The sequence below is a fragment of the Danio rerio genome, chromosome 15 (genome assembly GCF_052040795.2).
Source record: "Danio rerio strain M-AB ecotype USA chromosome 15, GRCz13ab, whole genome shotgun sequence".
Taxonomy (NCBI): Eukaryota; Metazoa; Chordata; class Actinopteri; order Cypriniformes; family Danionidae; genus Danio; species Danio rerio.
In genome coordinates, this window is record NC_141035.1 from 22,434,984 (window position 1) to 22,452,585 (window position 17,602).

Here is a 17,602-nt window from a genome sequence, read left to right on the forward strand (position 1 = left end):
TGTGCTACTGAAATAAAAAAAAAATTAAATTAGAAAAAACAAAAAATGTAAATTTCACGCAAACACACAGCTGATTTGCCATAGTACATAAATGACTTTTGCTCAACAGAAATGATAGTGATTGTCCGTGAAAGTCGTAAGTTCACCACTTTTTACAGAGTGCAAACACAAATACAGGGACACTGGAGCGTTTTAAAGCCGCAAAGATCAGTCGATTACTGTGTTTGATGACTTTTACGGACAATCACAGTCATTTCTGTTGAGCACTGGTGAACACAACAGCAAATCAGCGCTGTTTTAAGAATGCACTCAACAGTGCTTAGATGTTAGCGGGAAATGGATGTTTTTTTATTTTTTATTTCAGTACCGAACTTCAGTATTGTGATCAAGGGTAATATAGTGAAAGAATCAGTTTAACTTGAGTTTGATGAATGGCATCTAAACCATTTGTTTGGGAAAGAAAATATTAGCTCACTAGTGCCATTTCCCTTAACTTAACTGGAAATGAGGTCTGATATCCCTTTATTTATTTTCACTATCCATTCAGAATGGACCTTCGGGTTACTCAGAAGATGGTGAAATGATAAATTTGTGTTGCTTTCTCTTCGCTAATAAGATATACAGCCAGATACACAATGTTCCTGTGTGACTCAGGCGATACTTTCAGGTTTCTTCCCATCGCAGCCTCGATTTCGTTTTTAAAATGGCAGCCCCGTGAAATCAGTCTATAACTAGCTTGTCCTGTAATTAAATAGTTAATTCAGCAAAAAATGTAAAATCTTTAATCATTTGCTCAAACTTGACTTTTTTTTCTATTGACATTTTTGGGTTCTTTATCTATATTTTCTTGTGTTGAACAGAACAAAATGGTTCACATCAAACAAGTTTAGAACAAGTCAAGAGTGAGCAAACGATAACAAATTTCCTATTTGGGTGAAATATCCCTTTAAAAGGAATACAATTAACCAAATAATGAGATGAAATGTAGAGAAACTTGCTAGAAATCCTTCCCTCTCTGGAGTGAAATTATTTTAATATGTCCTGTTCTGTACCTTTAGGGCTTTCAATCTGGCCTGCTCCTCCTCCAGCGCTGCCTGCTTTTCTCTTTCATCCACTTTGGTGAACGACATGCCAGTGTTGGCCAGAGATGACACAGCATTGGAGAGTGTGCTCGCCCTACAAACAAATTCAGGGAGAGATATATTGGGATTCTGTGAGTATAAAGCAGAAAATTACACATCATAAATACTTGAGCATTAAGCATTAATCTATCATTCCATTTCAGCAAAATGCATCCTTTAGAAGTCAATCGATTGTATTCAGTTGTGAGCGAGACGCATGAATGACCCACCTGCTGGCGGCGGTGGAGTCCTTCACCTTCTTTCCTTCTAATGAAGCCAAGTGTTGCTCCAGGGCATCCAAAAGACTGCTGGGGGCCTGAGAGGAACCACAAACATTTACTTAACCCCGACTGTTTTAAGCGTCCAATTCCAAAAAACAGTAAGCATCTCAACTTATATTTGAAATAAGAGTTAAAACAGTGCAGAGGAGTGCAGAAAAGAGTGAGAAAAGTACTTACACAGACTGTAAACTGAAGGTGGACAGAAGGTGGAAAGATAAAGGGAAATACAGAATATAAAGGTGGTTCTGGTCAGACATATAATGCTTAAAGCGAGTAAAAAGCAGCTATTTGCTATGATGTATGGGTGTGATAGTATCATTTGTGCTGAATATATAAGCTTAACATTTGCAATTATGGCTTTGTCCTGCCATGTTATTGTATGTAACAACCCGTTCTCATCAAATACTGCAGCTCAGGCAACATTATTACTATAATTATGAAACTGTTCGCTCAAGAATATATTCATCATCTTGTGGCCATGACTTTGCCAACTGTTTGCAGTGATGGCGGAATCTACATGTATTACAAATGTGGTCCTTTAGTTATATATAAATGCTACACTGCAAAAAATGCTTTTCTTACTTAGATTTTTTGTCTTGTTTCTAGTCCAAATATCTACAAATTCTTAAATCAAGAAGTATTTTCTAGACAAGCAAAACATATTGTCTTGTTTTAAGAAATAATCTGCCAAAATTAAGTGAGTTTTTCCTTAAATCAAGCAAAATAATCTGCCAATGGGATAAGCAAAATAATCTTATCACAAATCGAAAAACAAGATAATTTTGCTTATTCCATTGGCAGATTATTTTGCTTGATTTAAGGAAAAACTCACTTAATTTTGGCAGATTATTTCTTAAAACAAGACAATATGTTTTGCTTGTCTAGAAAATACTTCTTGATTTAAGAATTTGTAGATATTTGGACTAGAAACAAGACAAAAAATCTAAGTAAGAAAAGCATTTTTTGCAGTGTAGCGATGCTAGGATCAATTGTAGTGAGAAAGCAATACGATCCAAAAAAATAACGAACCAGGCTTTATCACTGTGCATTATTAATATAATAGGCATATATATGGCTGTATGAAGAGAGAATGATGAGTAGGGAGGGATGTCTTTCCTACTACTAAATGTGCGTTTCATGTCAAATATAAAAAGCAAAAGCAAGCTGAACTATTAGCGAGAGCTGCTCATCTGTTAGGAAAATTGACCAAACTGCAGTCTTGGTTTATGTATGAGAACATCTTGCCTCTAATTTTTTTGGTGACTGTCTGAGGGTGTCTTCGTTCAAAATTAAAGCACAGCTTTTCGCTTATAATGTGATGATGACTGCTTATCGTCATAAATTAAAATAAGGCCACATGACAGCTGAGCGGGACCAATGTGAGGAGAGTTTACTCACATGTAACTTGTTTTAGCTATATTTTGGTCCTTTTAGAATCGCTGATGTGTGAAAAGGAACCGCAACAAGAAGAACAAGAGCAACATTGTAAAAGTTTCAGAACAAAACAATCAATCCACAGGTGTGAAAGCACCTTAAGAGACTCTTTCAAAAATATTTTAAATCGTCCACATTGTCCATAAATCTTTTTGACCCTCGTGACAAAGATTTGACTGTATTTGAGTGAGAACGTGTTGCAACATCTACTGTATATTCTTGCTGTAACCAAGGGAGTCATTTTTACATTTTTTCTCAAATTACTACTGGCATTTCTCCACTGAGCCTGTAACACCTTTATTTGCTGTAGATTGGGATCAGTTAAGACAGAAAAGGTGAGAAATCTTTAGTGACATGCGCATTCTAATGACCTGCATGCATCTTATAAGTCAGAAATGCACTTGTGCAAGGTCAAGTAAGTAAAAAAAGAAAGCAGAACAGTCTCCGAAAATCCTCAGAATAGTTAATAGTGCAGAAAGAGAGCAGCTGTGAAAGTCGGAATAAAAGTGCGCTTTTACCTGAGACAGGTCAGGTATGTCCCCGCGGTCTATTCCCACCTGCTGTGAGGCGAGAGGACAAATGTGTTACACAGCACTCTTTTAATGAAGTCTCCTGCTAACCAGAAATGACACATGAGAATCTCACCTCTGCCACTTTGAGGAACTCCGAGATCCGGGTCATTCGGGTGAGGAATTTCTTGTAAATGTCCAACCCTTCTTTGCACTGAACTTTTTTCATATCAAAGTACTTTTCTGTGAGAGGATGATGAAGCAATGTGTGTTACCAGTCAGCATCATACCGTTATCTGCATGTGTAAGAATTCAAGTGCCCTGTTATGCTATTTTAATAGTTCCTATTTGTTTTTTGATGCCTCCTAAAATATGCAGGGTTCCCATTCTGAGCCAGATGTCCTGACTTTTACTGACTACAAAGCAGAATTTCCATGAGCTAGGCATTTAATCTTTTTATTCTAACTTAAGTATGTCAAGACGTCTGGTCACATTCACTCCCATTCATTTTTAGCAATACAAAAAACTTACAGTTCATGTCAGAATAATTAGCCCCACTGTATTTTTTTTATTTTTCCCGAGTTCTGTTTAACGGAGAGAAGAATTTTTTCAACACCTTTCTAAACATAATAGTTTTAATTAGAGAAGAAGAAGAATTGTTTGGAGAAACAGGTTGTCAGTGTTGCTTTCATAATTTGCTGCATTGAAGGTTTTGTTTTTATTTCCCTCTATGAGAGCGTAGCTGGACGCACGACAAAAACACGTGTCTAAGGAACATTTTTTACCCGAGAGCTTTTCTTATCTGGAAATGGTAAAATCCAGATTTGCCACTCGTCTCCTTTTAAAAAAGACGCGGCTTCAGTTGGTGTTGATTGTCCTGTCTCTACATATTTGGTAAGTGAGCGATCAGTGGTCTTTGTTTATTCAGATGGCAAAGTTAGTTCATATCGTCAGCAGTATTCTTTTAGTGTTTAAAGACAGACCTTGATCAAAATGATTTCTAAGTTACTAAAGTTTAAAGTATGTTAACATTGTTACTGTAAATGCTGCTGTACGAGTGTAAACATGTAAACACCGCAATCAAACTCTTACTGTCGTGTAAGATTTTCACCGCATTTTGTGACAGGATATACTACACACACACGGCTTTCTGACGCTACCTACCAAGTGCATCTAAAGCCTGGTTTATACTTCTGCGTCAAGTGACCGGCGCAGGCAACGCACGCAGCTGTGCATTTATACTTCTGCGCGCTGTCTCTGTTGGTCTGCATTAACACTTCCGAAACGCTAGTTGGCAGTGAGGTGTAAATGTTCCTCTGTGTCGAGTTTCTTCGCTTCTGTTTTGCTTTTCCTGAACACTTCCTGGTTGTACAAGTGACTCAAACTCGCTCATTTTGAGGCAGGAACCGGCGGACGTGCAACAACTTTAACTATGATGTAAACACAAAACAAAACTTTCCATCCGGAGCTCCTTCACGGTACTCCACACTTGTAAACAATCGCTCGCACCATTTGCGCGGCTCTCGGTCCCGCCCAGACTCGTCAGCACTACCAAGCCGTCTAATCACAGAGCTTGCGCTACGCGTCGTTGCGACGTTTAGTAACATTTTTTGAGAGGTGCACGTTAGTGGCGAAGGCCACGGCGAAGGGCTATGCGTCAGCGCCGTAGAATACGCCGGCGTTTGACGCAGAAGTAAAAAATCAGCCTTAAGTTACCGAGGAATGTTGAGGTTTTTTCTCTTATTCGCTGTGCGGTATCAAACATTGCATTAAAAATACGCGCTTCCAGCAATTCCTTAAATCAAATATCTTGTTTGTCACGAGGGGCATGAACGAAATGTTTCTGAATGAAAGTGCCAAACTGCAGTTAAAGTCCACCATTTAGTAATTTGGCAAATATTTTGATTACTGATGTCCATGTAAACACAGTCACTGTCTCTCTGCCCTGCGTCTGTGTGTTTGTTTTGCCTCTATGAAAATCAGCGTGCCCAAACTGAAACTCCTCCAAAACTTACTTTTTTGCACATTCCCTCTTTCCCTCCTCCAACACTCCTAACTAAACAAAGATGGACACACCAACGTTCCTGACTTTTTCCAAACTAGAGGTGTGAAAACACTCTGCTGAAACAGGGGGGTTTCTTGGCCATTTAAATGTTTACTAGGTTAATTATGTTAATTAGGGAAGTTGCGGTAATTAGTCAAATCGTTGTATTAAAATCGTTTTTTCTGTAGACTATCGAAAAAAAAATAGCTTAAGGGGGCTAATAATTTTCACCTTTAAATGATTTTGTTTTTCAAAACATCACTTTTTTTTTTTTACTTTTTTTTTTGTAGCCAAACTAAAAGAAACAAGACTTTCTCCAGAAGAAAAAATATTGTTGGGAATAATGTGAAAACAATTCTTGCTTTGTTAAACAATATTTGGGAAATATTTTTTTTTAAATAATAATATCATAATTTTGACTTCAACTGTATGCTACTTATTATTAAAACTATAATTTTTTGATCATATTTTTATTTTAACATATTGTTGTCATAAACACACTGGCTTGTAGCACAAAATGTTTGAACGTTTACTGCCATTAGTCAATCTAAGTCATTTACCAATAGACAAATTAATTAGAAGTCTTAACAGAAGCACAGAAAAGAACTCACTCCTACATTGCAAAATAAGGTGAATAATGAACAGAAAAACAAGCAGCTGTTGTGTTGATCACTTAGCAGAAACAAAACAATGTCACATTTAACCAGGAAAAGCTTGATGACAGCAATTGACTTAAGCAACTGCCAGTCGATGTGGGAAAGGAAAACATTGTGATGACATTGTGAAACAAAATGGCTAACAAAAATCCCTGATAGTCCATGACTTGAACAAAAAATTTCAATTTCAATGACTGAAATAGAACTTTTAAAATTCATTAATATTTTAGATATTCCCTAGGAAACCCTGCATAGTTTCTTCCATGGTCAAAAACACCTTTCTTGATATAAATCCATTTTAGCGTAAGCTCTTTTTTTTATCCGTGTCCTAAATGGTTCATTCAAGAATCTGGTCTTTCTCAACTCCACCTTTCAGAGAGCCTACTCTGCTCTGATTGGTCCAGCAGCCCTGTAGGTTGATTGGTCAAAAATGTACTACATGAATCTCAGCTCTGAAGGCTTCTATAGCATTTGAACACACAGTAATGTGGATAGTTACAATGGTGCTGATTTTACAGGGGCATCCGTATGCAGACATGGGAAGTAACGAAGTACAAATACTACTTTACTCCACTACATAACGACAGTCGTTTTAAACAACAGTATCTGTGCTTCTACTTGAGTAAACTATGTGTGTACTTTTGCCATCTCAGTCTGTATGAGTGTGGGTCAAACAGTTATATATTTGAAATGTAACTGATCAAACCATATTTACGTTTTTACTTTGTTTGATACATATTTTAGCGAAACCTTTCTAGCATTTCTCAGCAAAAAGCACATTTTATAAAATTTCTCAGTGAAAACCTATACATTTCTCAGCGAAACCACAGTCCCAAATGACAACATCAGTGTATGTCAGGAAAAAAGTAGTGTTGGATTTTTTAAATTTTTTTCATAATTAAGTTAATAAATGATTTTTAATCCTTTCATTGGATTCCAGTCTACTGTGTAGTGTTGCATGCTTTCATTTGACTAAATTAAAAAACACTGCCTTAAAATCTTATAAGTATCTAATAATTTAGTTTTTTCTTAAATTCATTATTATTAAAAAAAATACCAAGTCGATTGCAACAATGGAACATATTTAAGTCTTCTATAATTTAGCAATGAAGCCCACATAATTGAGTAAAAACTAGTTCATATAATAAATTATTCCATAATAAAACAATAAAAAACGTTTGCAAAAATAAAATAATGTATATTATTATATTATAATATCTATTTAAGCTTGTGTGCTCCAAAACAGTGACAAAATTCACTTAGAGGATTAAAGCATCCAAAGCTTGTCATTTCTGCCTAAATGGATCAAATGAATGATCAATCAAATCAATCATCAGACCAATCAAATGCTCTATACTATAGTATCTGACATGTACCACCCTCTTCAAGAGACTTCTTATTTGCTGCCCTTGACCTCAACCACAATCACTCTCACTCTTATTGGCACTGGCAGCTTGCTAGACTTAAATAGAGTTAAATGAGTCTCCCCTCAAGTCTCTGCAACAGTCAGATGCAGAGTTATGAGCACACGAATTATGGTCCAATTAGGCTTGGGCGGTGTCCAAATTTTGATACCGTCAAACCTCCTCCCCATTTTACCCCGGTATCCAGTATTACCGTGCATAATAAAAAAAAATTATAAGGCTCAGACAGCGTCACCAAACTGTTGGCATGTGCTTTAACCATTCAGAAACCGAATACCGTATATGCAACCTTAGTTTCGCGGTCACCTGTTTGTCTTATTGTATTCTTCTGCGGGACGCTCTCTCTCACACGCACAAACACACACGCACACAGAGAGAGAGAGAGAGAGAGAGAACCAAGTGATGCACAGCACCGCTCTCTTACTCTCTCTCTCTCTCATTCACACACACACACACACACACACACACACACACACACACACACACACACACACACACACACACACACACACACACACATAGAGAAAGCATTGCTCGCATGCTCGCTAGCTCGGGAGCGATATTGTTAGACCGCGCGCCCGCTCCCTTTCAAATTATTACCAACCGCTCCCACACTTTATTTGACAATTTATTCCAGCACCGCAAGAGATCTGGTCGACTCCAGCTGTACAGCAGCGGAAATGCAGACCTATAGTTCATATTTACTACGTCTCCCTTCTCGTTTTCGAAACCGGAAATACTGCCAAACTGCAGGTCACTTGGTGCGCAACTCGCCACCCCTCCCTCTCTCTCTCTCTCTCTCTCCCTCTCCTCCACACTTTCCCGTGATGACAATCATGTATACGTATTTGTAGGCATTAAATAGAGGATATTTATTATTTAATACTTGTCTCCTATTTAAGTGCATTGTTATTAATGACTGAGTTAAAGGATTCAAGTGATAAGTCTCTGTGACAGTTTGATGAAGAGTTATGAGCTCACAATTTTGGTCCAATTTTAAGTCAATGGCAGTTTTTTCAATGGATGTCTATAGGGCAGTTGCTAGGGTGCTGTAACTGGTTGCTAGGGTGTGAAATTAAACGGTCAGTATTTATAGACTGCTCTCTAGACTGAGTTAAATGATCCAATTGAAAAGTCTCTGTGACTATTTGATAAAGAATTATGAGCTCACAAATTTTGGTCCAATGTTATGTCAATGGCTAAGTCAATGTTGCTAAGTTGCTAATGTGATGTAACTGGTTGCTAGGGTTTCTGTGCCAGATTTCAGACAATATTTATGGTGTTTTGCTTAAATATACAACACTACTTTTTTAATTTATCCATCCAGAATTTGCCAAATTATGAAAGCATTCCCACCTACCCAGTAAGTTTATTATTCCTTCGTTGTATGCAGCAAAAAGTCGGATAGAGTCTTTGAAAAGAAGCATGAAGGCTGCGTTAATAACTCCATTGGTGAGTTCATTGGCATTGACCTGCACAAAACCAAAAATACATCTTTATTAATATGCGCAACACAAATATGTGTAGTTTATATATTCATTGCATGAATTCATAAGACATTCATTTGAACTTACATTGAAGTCAAGAAGGGCATCCATCTGGTTCTGTATAATAGGGATGGTTTTAAGGAGCTTCTCTGTGTTCATGGTTCTCATCACTCCATCCACCCTTAAGGAAAAAAGATTTTAAAATATAGGTCAAATGACATTAGGGGGGGATCATTGCATGGAGGTTTAGTGGATGGTCCAGCAGAATGACTTCAAGCACTTAATGGAAGCACTTCAAAACTAGCGCTGCACAAATCCCCTTCAAATGAATTATAACAAAACCACAGCTAAAGTCATTGTATCGAGTGAACAATTGGCTGGTCAAATGAATCACTTTTTGAGTTATATAATACACTTAGTGCAAAATTGAGCATAGGAAACCAAGCAGAAACTAGAATCCACCTTTAGATTTAAAGGTATTTTATAAAATGGACTAAATGATGTCTTACCCGCGCTTTACTTTGGTGAAGTCAAATGCCACCTGTCGATATGAAACCGCTTTTTCATTCAGATATCGACTATACCTCCGAATAAATGTCGACATGTCATAACCTGGAAAGACAGCAATAAAGACAGTTAAATATATAGAAGTGCTGTTTTATTAGTTGTTTCTATACATTTATTTACATTGTTTCTTTAACAATTAGTTTAGTTCAGGAGTCATATAAGTCAAAAGTTGGTTTATTTCATTGTTTAATTTGTCGTTAGTTTAGAAATTGGCTCGTGTTGTTTCATTAAATTCTTTGATTTGGCTAGAGCTCCTCACTTCTGCTAAACTTTACAAATTATCATTGACATTTTTTATTATTTGTGTAAAGACTTCAGAAAATCACCCTCATTTTCATTTTACGATTGATATGTGCCACACAGTACTCTAAAATGTTACAAAATCTTTTTTTAAAATAACGTCAGGGTAAAACAACTGTCAAATTGTAAACATGTAGACTTTGAAACACTATAAATGAAGGAAACCCTTGGCAGATATTCTGATTGTTATTTGCTGTTGACATTTTCCTCACTTGTCTCCCACCATTAGTATTTATATTAAACTCTCTGTCCTGAGAAACTAGTTTCACCTTTGCCCTAGGTCTAGCCAATAGCATAAATGCACCTATTGGGGGGAGGCAGGTATAAACATAAAAAAAAAAAACATAACCATTTTAAAAAAAAAGTCTGATGGTAAACCATACTAAACGTTTACTATTTTAGGTTTGTTAGGATTACCTAAATCATTTACGTTTGCTAAATGCCAGAATGAGATATTAATTTTTAGATCATTTTCATTCATTTCTAGACTGTCAAAAGTTTACATACATTTTCTTTGTATTTTTTCAGCTTTACTTTTAAACTCCACAACTTTGGTCAAATGTTTTGGATATCCATTCACAAGTTTCTCACAATAGTTTGCAGGAATTTTGGCCCATTTCGCTGACAGAACTGATGTAACTCAGAACTTTCTTGCTCTCAAAAGCTTTTTTAACTCTGCTCACAACTTTTCTATAGTATTGAGTCAGGGCTTTGTGATGGCTACTCCAAAACTTTCACTCTGTTGTCCTTAAAGCACATTTTAACTAATTTGGCATATGCTTAGGGTCATGGAAGTGGAAGACCCATTTGTGGCCAAGTTTTAATTTCCTGGCTGATGTCTTGAGATGTTGCTTCAGTATTTCTACATAATGTTCTTTCATCATGATGCCATTTAAGCTGTGAAGTGGACCAGTCCCTCCTGCAGCAAAACAGCCCCACAACATGATGCTGCAGCCCCCATACTTCACAGTTAGGATGGTGTTTTTAGGCTTGTAAGCTTTCCCCTTTGTCCTCCTAATGTAAAACATGTCATTATGGCCAGACAGTTCATTCTTGGTTCCATCAGACCACAGGACATGTCTCGAAAAATTATTCTATTTCCCAGTGTAATTTAGCAAATTGTAATCTGGATTTTTTTGTTGTTGTTGATTCTGGCTTGTTGATTTTCACACAAGGAAGCCGTGTGTTTGAGGTTTTCCATAAATACTATTCTACAGTTGTGCCTCCAATTAACTCAAATGTCGTCAATTAGCCAATCAGAAACTTCCAAAACCTTGACACCACCTGAGCTTTTTTAGAAGCACAATAATCGTGATGTATGTAGACTTGACTTTCAAGAAAAGTTCTAACAATTTCTCAAAAATATCTCTCATTATTCTGCAATTAAGCATAACAGAAACAAATTTGATAATCCTAACTTACCTAAAAAAGAAAAAGTTTAGTCACATTAAAATCTTTAAATGGTTATGTGCCTTTTTATACAGTGTATGTAAACTTCTGGTTTCAACTGTAGATAGTAAGGCTCCATCTGGTTGGTCAAATTTAAATAAACAACCCAAGCATGCAAATAGGCTTTTGACGGAATTGAATTTTCTTGTTGCGGTTGATTGATGAAGCTTTTATCACAGTATATCACAATATTGACCTAAGCTGCAAAAGATTATACTTTAACAGGTATACTAACAAAAAATACTTTATGTATGGCTTTATTGTATACACATGTTCAGAGTAAACAAATACTTTAACCAAATTACATAGCAAAAGAATTAAAGAGTACAATGGGTAACACTTTGGGCTCTATTTTGACGATCCATGCTTAAAGTGCAAAGTGTAGGGTGCAAACGCATTAAGGGCATGTCATGGTCTAAACGTTTTGAGCTTATTTTCTTAATGAGTTGTAGGTTTGTTTTGAGAACAAACCAATCAGAGTCTCATCTCCCATCCCCTTTAGGAGTTAGTTGCGTCGCGCCATAGCGAATTTGCTATTTACATGACTGACTTTGTAAGTCGAAAAACTGAACCCTTCGCTAGAGAGAAAACAGTTAAACAGAGCATTTACAGCACAAGAATGAGAGATGAGCCTCCTCATTGTTTACTTTTGCTTTCACTCTCGTGGATAAGAAAACTTCTTGTGCGCACAGACATCCATTAGCCTATAAATAATTCATTTTGCTTGTTAAGTGCAAAGATTTGTTTCAAAACTATTTCTAAATTCAGTTCTAATTTCCAACAAACGAAAAAATGAACAATAATAATGAAGTGTGTTAAAAAAAACTGAGTTATTTAAAATTACACATGCTATGCCACATATGGTCTAAAACCTGACAGATGGGAAAATCTTAGCTTGTTTTTAATAAAACAAATATAAATATGCATTTAATAAATAATTCTGCTAATAATAATAACATCATACAAAAGCAAATTGTTATAAATAAACTGAAAAAGCACCCTTGAGATGAAGAAGGCATGAAAGTATGGTTTTTATATTTATGTAGGCTAGAAAATAATATGTTTTGTAATATTTTAATCATTTATATTTATATCCAATATCCGTATTATATCCAATATTTCCTTCATATTTTAATTCTTTTTCATATGTAAAGATAGTTGCGTATTGCTGTACATCCTGTTTGTATTAAGCAATGTGTAACTAATGCACTCATCATTTCTCAAAATAGCAATGCGCCAGCAATGCGCCTCAACACGCATGCTTTTTTTGACTAGAGAATGGGTGTACATATGAGCCCAAATGCACAATTTAAACAGTGTGGCGCAAAACGTCAAAACAACTCTTGCGACAAGCTGAAACTAGCAAACAACAATTGCGTTGCTCCCTGCGCCGGGTGTATGATAGGGCCCTTTATTTTAAAGTCTCAGTAGACGTTAGTTTCTAGATTTAAATTAACAGTAAAAAAACAATCAGATTAGTTTTTTAATAATCAACTGAATTTTATTACTTATTAACTTGCCTATTAAAATGATTACAAATTGTAGTCAGATTACAACAGCGATTTGTAACACGTTTTTAGGCATTAACTTTGGGCACACCAAAGCAAGTCATTGGATTGTATCTGGATTAAAAAGCTGTGCGTGAATACACCAAATGGATGAAAGCTATCTTAAACGAAAGTAATGTTTTGCATTGGCACAAGAGAACATGTCTTTCCGCTCCACAGGGGGCAGTAGCCTGTTTTCTCTTTCCACAAAGGGAAATGAGCTTCCAACCCACACAGACAATGCGTAAACAAAGCAGCACTTAGTATTACAGTAATTAACCTAATAATCCTAATAAGATATTTGAGAAATGTAGCAAAATTACTGCCAAACTTTTTGTAACCCATTTTCATTATGCAGATGTACCCCTGCATACATATCTGGTACGTTTTTTCTGTGTGCCATTTGCACTTATTAATCCCCTAGAGCAGGGGTCACCAATCCTGGTCCTGGAGGGCCGGTGTCCCTGCAGGATTTAGCTCAAACTTACCTCAACACACCTGCCTGGATGTTTCAAGTATACCTAGTAAGACCTTGATTAGCTTGTTCAGGTGTGTTTGATTAGGGTTGGAGCTAAAATCTGCAGGACACCGGCCCTCCAGGAACAAGTTTGGTGACCACTGCCCTAGAGGTTGCTGTCGACTGACTCTCTGACCGACCCACCGATCACCCCACACACCCATATCCAATCTGTGTCTCAAGTCCACCGACGTACGAGGCAAGCCACGGAGGTAAGTGGTAAGCTGGTAACGCTAAAAAGAACAAAGGCCGTCTGCAGCGTCATACCGGCCTGTAGTGTTCATTTTAAAGATGAAATGCAGCCATACCTAGCTCTGGCTACATAATTTGTGCTCTCCAGATATGTATGAAGAGGTACGTTTTCACAATGAGCCTGTGTTGGCATTTTAAAGTAGCCCACAATATCAGCATTCTGCATGTTCGTTATTACATATTGCTTTATTAAAAAATCAACATATGTCTACAAGCCAACCACATTACTCCTTCTCATACTAAATAAATTTTATCAAAATATTATCACAATAATTGATCATTTCTTCCATCCATTGTGCAGCCTACAGTTCCCCCACCTTTAAAACTACCAACTAGGGCTGGGTATCGTTCCAAAATTTTCGATACCGATACCCTGAATTCGATACCGGTTCTGAACGATACTTTTTTCGATACTTTTATTTTAAGAAATATATTTTAACAAGATTAAATAACTCATAAACTCTGAGAAACTTTTTTTTTTTTTTTTTTCGGATGTTTGGGACACTTTTCACAGCAGGCTTATCTCTAAGACCAATAAACAAAGGAACAAAAGCACAAAATGAACAAAGTGTAGTTAACACAATATATTAATACAAACAGTTTTAATAAAGTTCACGCAGTTTTAAGTCAATCAATTTTAAGTATTTGTGAGGCTTACTGCTGCTTGAAGGTTTAGTTCACCCAAAAATGTAAATTCTGTCATTAATTATCTTCAAATGAAGATATTTTGGATTTATTCCAAGAGCTTTCTGATCCTCCCATAGATAAATCAATGAATAAAGATATTTTTGTTTACTTTGCACACAGGAGTATTCTCGCAGCTTCATATAATTATGATTGAACCACTTATATCACATGGACTTATTTTGACTGTTTTCTGGGCATTGAAAAATGCACATCCAGTAAATCTAATCTTTCTCCACCGTAGAAAAAGGTAGCAAACCTTTAACAATAAAATTTGTAAAGGCCCTGTGGCATTCACCTTTCAGCAGGAGCAGAGACTATCACATTAATGTGAAGAATACATGAAAGCTAAACTGTTAATGCAGCCAAGGATAAGGACATTTAAATAAGATAAGTTTAATGTGATGTAAACTTCATCATTTACTGTTAACCTTAAAGCATTTTAGTATCAACTCAGCTAGGTATTTAAAGCCATCGAAACAGTACATAACGTTACACAGCCTATGTTAGGTCCAAAAAAAGGATTAATAAAGTTACCCCGCACAAACCCTGTTTACACTGTTAGGTCTTGATGCCCAATTCCGATTTGTTGTAACGTGTAAACGGACAAAAATCTGATATAGGCAACAAATTGGAACTGCAAATGCAAAATGCGCCTTACCCTGAAACTGAAAGCGAGACGTGACTTTCATGGGGCTGTTTTATATGGATTTATTAATTATTCTTACTGTTCAGTGAACGCAAACTGTCGTAGTTTATTAAAGATGCAAACCCCTCACTGCAAGACAGCTGCGCACTTTCAGCAACCTCATAATTCCAGCAGCACGAGGACTTTATCATTGTTTATGAGCGTCAAAAGTGGCGGATCTGTTCGGAGAGTTTTGCCATCTGTGCCACTCTAGCCACTACGAAATATGCGAAGTGTTGTTTAAGCAGAGAATGGTTCAGTCCTGATTTACCCCCATGCAGTTTATGTAATGGTATGGCCCTGAATCCTGATGTGGCGCACTGGTGTTAGAGAGAATAAAGTTGCTCTGTGTAGCCCGCAGTGTGTGTATTATTAGCGACAAAAAGCAAAAGTTACAACACGAAGTTCACCTAACTTTAAGGTGATTTTGAAGCGGAGGAGGTGGAAAAGGGCCGTCAGCTTGCGCTTATGTCTGTTTACCTTTCGGAGCCCCAGCCATCGCGCTTTAATCCACATCAGTCACGGAGGACAACGCTTGTGGTGGGCACGTTGTTATGATGACTGCGCTGGCGTGATCTTCTTGCAGTCAAACAATGCAAAAATGCTTTAAAGTGTAGTGTACGCATTACAACCTCACATTTGCCAAGCTCTGAGCGAGTGGGCGTAACCGCCGTAAACTTTTGATTTTCAAGACAGCCTCGCTGCAGCCAATTACCAGCATTTAACCCGGGCACATTGACAAGATTATACCCTTGAGTTTCGAAATTTGGTACCGAATAAAAATTATTTTTTCGACACTCGATAGTATCGTGACGATTCGGTCAGTGCTTAAAAAGTATTGAACTAGATACCCAGCCCTACAACCAACTCATCCCATACCTTAATTGGTTTTCACCTTAACAAAAGTAAAAGTTTCCTGAATACCCTATAAAATAAGTGTAATAACAATGAATCCTTTTCATATTGGTAAATAGTAGTTACATAAATTAGCCCTAAAATAAATTGCCATGAGTTAATGCTCATCACAACTCAAACAACACATACAAAGATGAGCATTAAAAAGTAATGAACCATCTCTAGAGTCTAAAATAATGTGTAGTATTCTATACTGTACCTTGCAGACCACTTTTGTCCAGGAAATTACTGAGGTTGAATAATGTGTTCCTGGAGGCCAAGTACTGAATAAACCTCTGTAACCAAAATGAAAGAAGATGATTAATGCATGCATCCATTCGCAGACGAAACATGATTATAAAGTCGGTTCAATCTCCTGCATTTACGTACCTCGTTCCCATATACCATAAGGTGATGTGTTGTGATTAGGGATTTAAAGACCACCACCCAACTGGTATTGGTGGTCCTCTCGAACAAAGAGTCTGCCAGCTGAGGAATGTTCACATTCATCTCATTGGTACAGTGTATCAGATCTACAACAGAAACAGAGACTTCCATGAATTACTAACTGGGTAAAATTCAAGAATCGAGTCAATGAAACAGACTGCACTGAATAAGGCTTAAAATATAATAAATAAAAGTATTGTCATCCATTTCTAACAAAAAATAATCTGCGGAGAGAGTACAAATATACGTAAGCTTATCTACATATAATAAAATGTGCTGTATTCTGGATTATGTAACGTGGGAATTGCGCAGGGCTGGTGGACTTTCTTGATGATGTTGATCATGCACTGCAAATATGCTTTAGGGGTTATGAGCACACAGCAGTTTCTGTTTCTTGAATTCTGAATGAGCGAGGTTGACTTCAGTTGCATGGTTTGTTGTTTTGGTGTACAACGATTGCCTGCAGAACACTGCCAACTACGATTCGTCCAATTATGTCACTCCTCCTCTTGAGAAGCAAAACCCTCAGCAGAAAACATGTCACCTCAAATGCTCAGAAACAGATCATCTTATGTGTTGTTTTAACTTTAAGACTATTTGGCCAAAGCAGTTCATCTTTGGTTGGTGAGAAACAAACCATGAGTAAATCAGGTGGCATACTGCAACTTCATTACTGCTAGAACTTTTATACTTATTGAGAAGGAAAATTTGAACGAATGGTAAGCAATACCATGTCTAAATTTAAATACTTTCAATAGATATTTTGATTAAAATTCTGCTCTAAACTGCTATAATATGGTAATAACTGTTATTGTTACATATAGTACATATGAATGTCTAAAATTCAAAGCAAAATTATATAGGACAATGATATAAGACATCAAATGTATTCATACGGAGTGTTAAAAATAAAAAGCTACCAACAGCCTAAAAAATCTACTTAGAGATTTTTTATTCTTCATTAACAGATATTTACAGAATACATTTTGTTACGTCTCCATATTTTTACTTTTCTTTTTAAATAAATATAGAGATGTTTAGATTAGACCTGCAAAATATCTGCTGTAAAAATCTATTGTTAAAATCTGATATTGCCATTTTTTTTCTGCGATAAATATTGCAATGTGAATTAGGGCTGCACGATTAATCAGAAAAAGATCACCTACACACAATCTTAATTCTGCTTTTCTACGATTCAGTCAATTTTATATTTAAGGCCAGGAGACAAGCATAAAGGCGGACGCACAAGTCTTTTCATTGTTTAACATACACTGCTAGGCAACATGAGCTGCATTTCCACT

The 17,602-nt window shown here is 36.6% G+C and overlaps 2 protein-coding genes across 49 annotated transcripts in view; one reads left to right on the forward strand and one right to left on the reverse strand.

Moving 5' to 3' along the window:
• The window catches only part of picalmb (phosphatidylinositol binding clathrin assembly protein b), a 43,166-nt gene that overhangs the window by 22,248 nt on the left and 3,316 nt on the right, over positions 1-17,602 (reverse strand). For 24 of the 48 annotated variants that reach the window (XM_087282787.1, XM_087282783.1, XM_087282779.1 and 21 more), the window contains exons 2-11: positions 16,245-16,387; positions 16,075-16,150; positions 9,466-9,568; positions 9,044-9,137; positions 8,830-8,941; positions 3,482-3,588; positions 3,355-3,396; positions 1,580-1,591; positions 1,352-1,437; positions 1,053-1,176 (exon numbers count right to left, since the gene is read on the reverse strand). In XM_087282787.1, coding sequence (XP_087138913.1) covers positions 1,053-1,176; positions 1,352-1,437; positions 1,580-1,591; positions 3,355-3,396; positions 3,482-3,588; positions 8,830-8,941; positions 9,044-9,137; positions 9,466-9,568; positions 16,075-16,150; positions 16,245-16,387 — 899 coding nt within the window. 48 annotated transcript variants of the gene reach the window in all.
• The window catches only part of zpld1b (zona pellucida-like domain containing 1b), a 40,838-nt gene continuing 24,294 nt past the window's right edge, over positions 1,059-17,602 (forward strand). The window contains exons 1-2 of the mRNA XM_087284095.1: positions 1,059-1,213; positions 1,286-1,500. The gene's annotated coding sequence lies outside the window, so the exon portion shown is untranslated. The remainder of the gene's footprint in view (positions 1,214-1,285; positions 1,501-17,602) is intronic.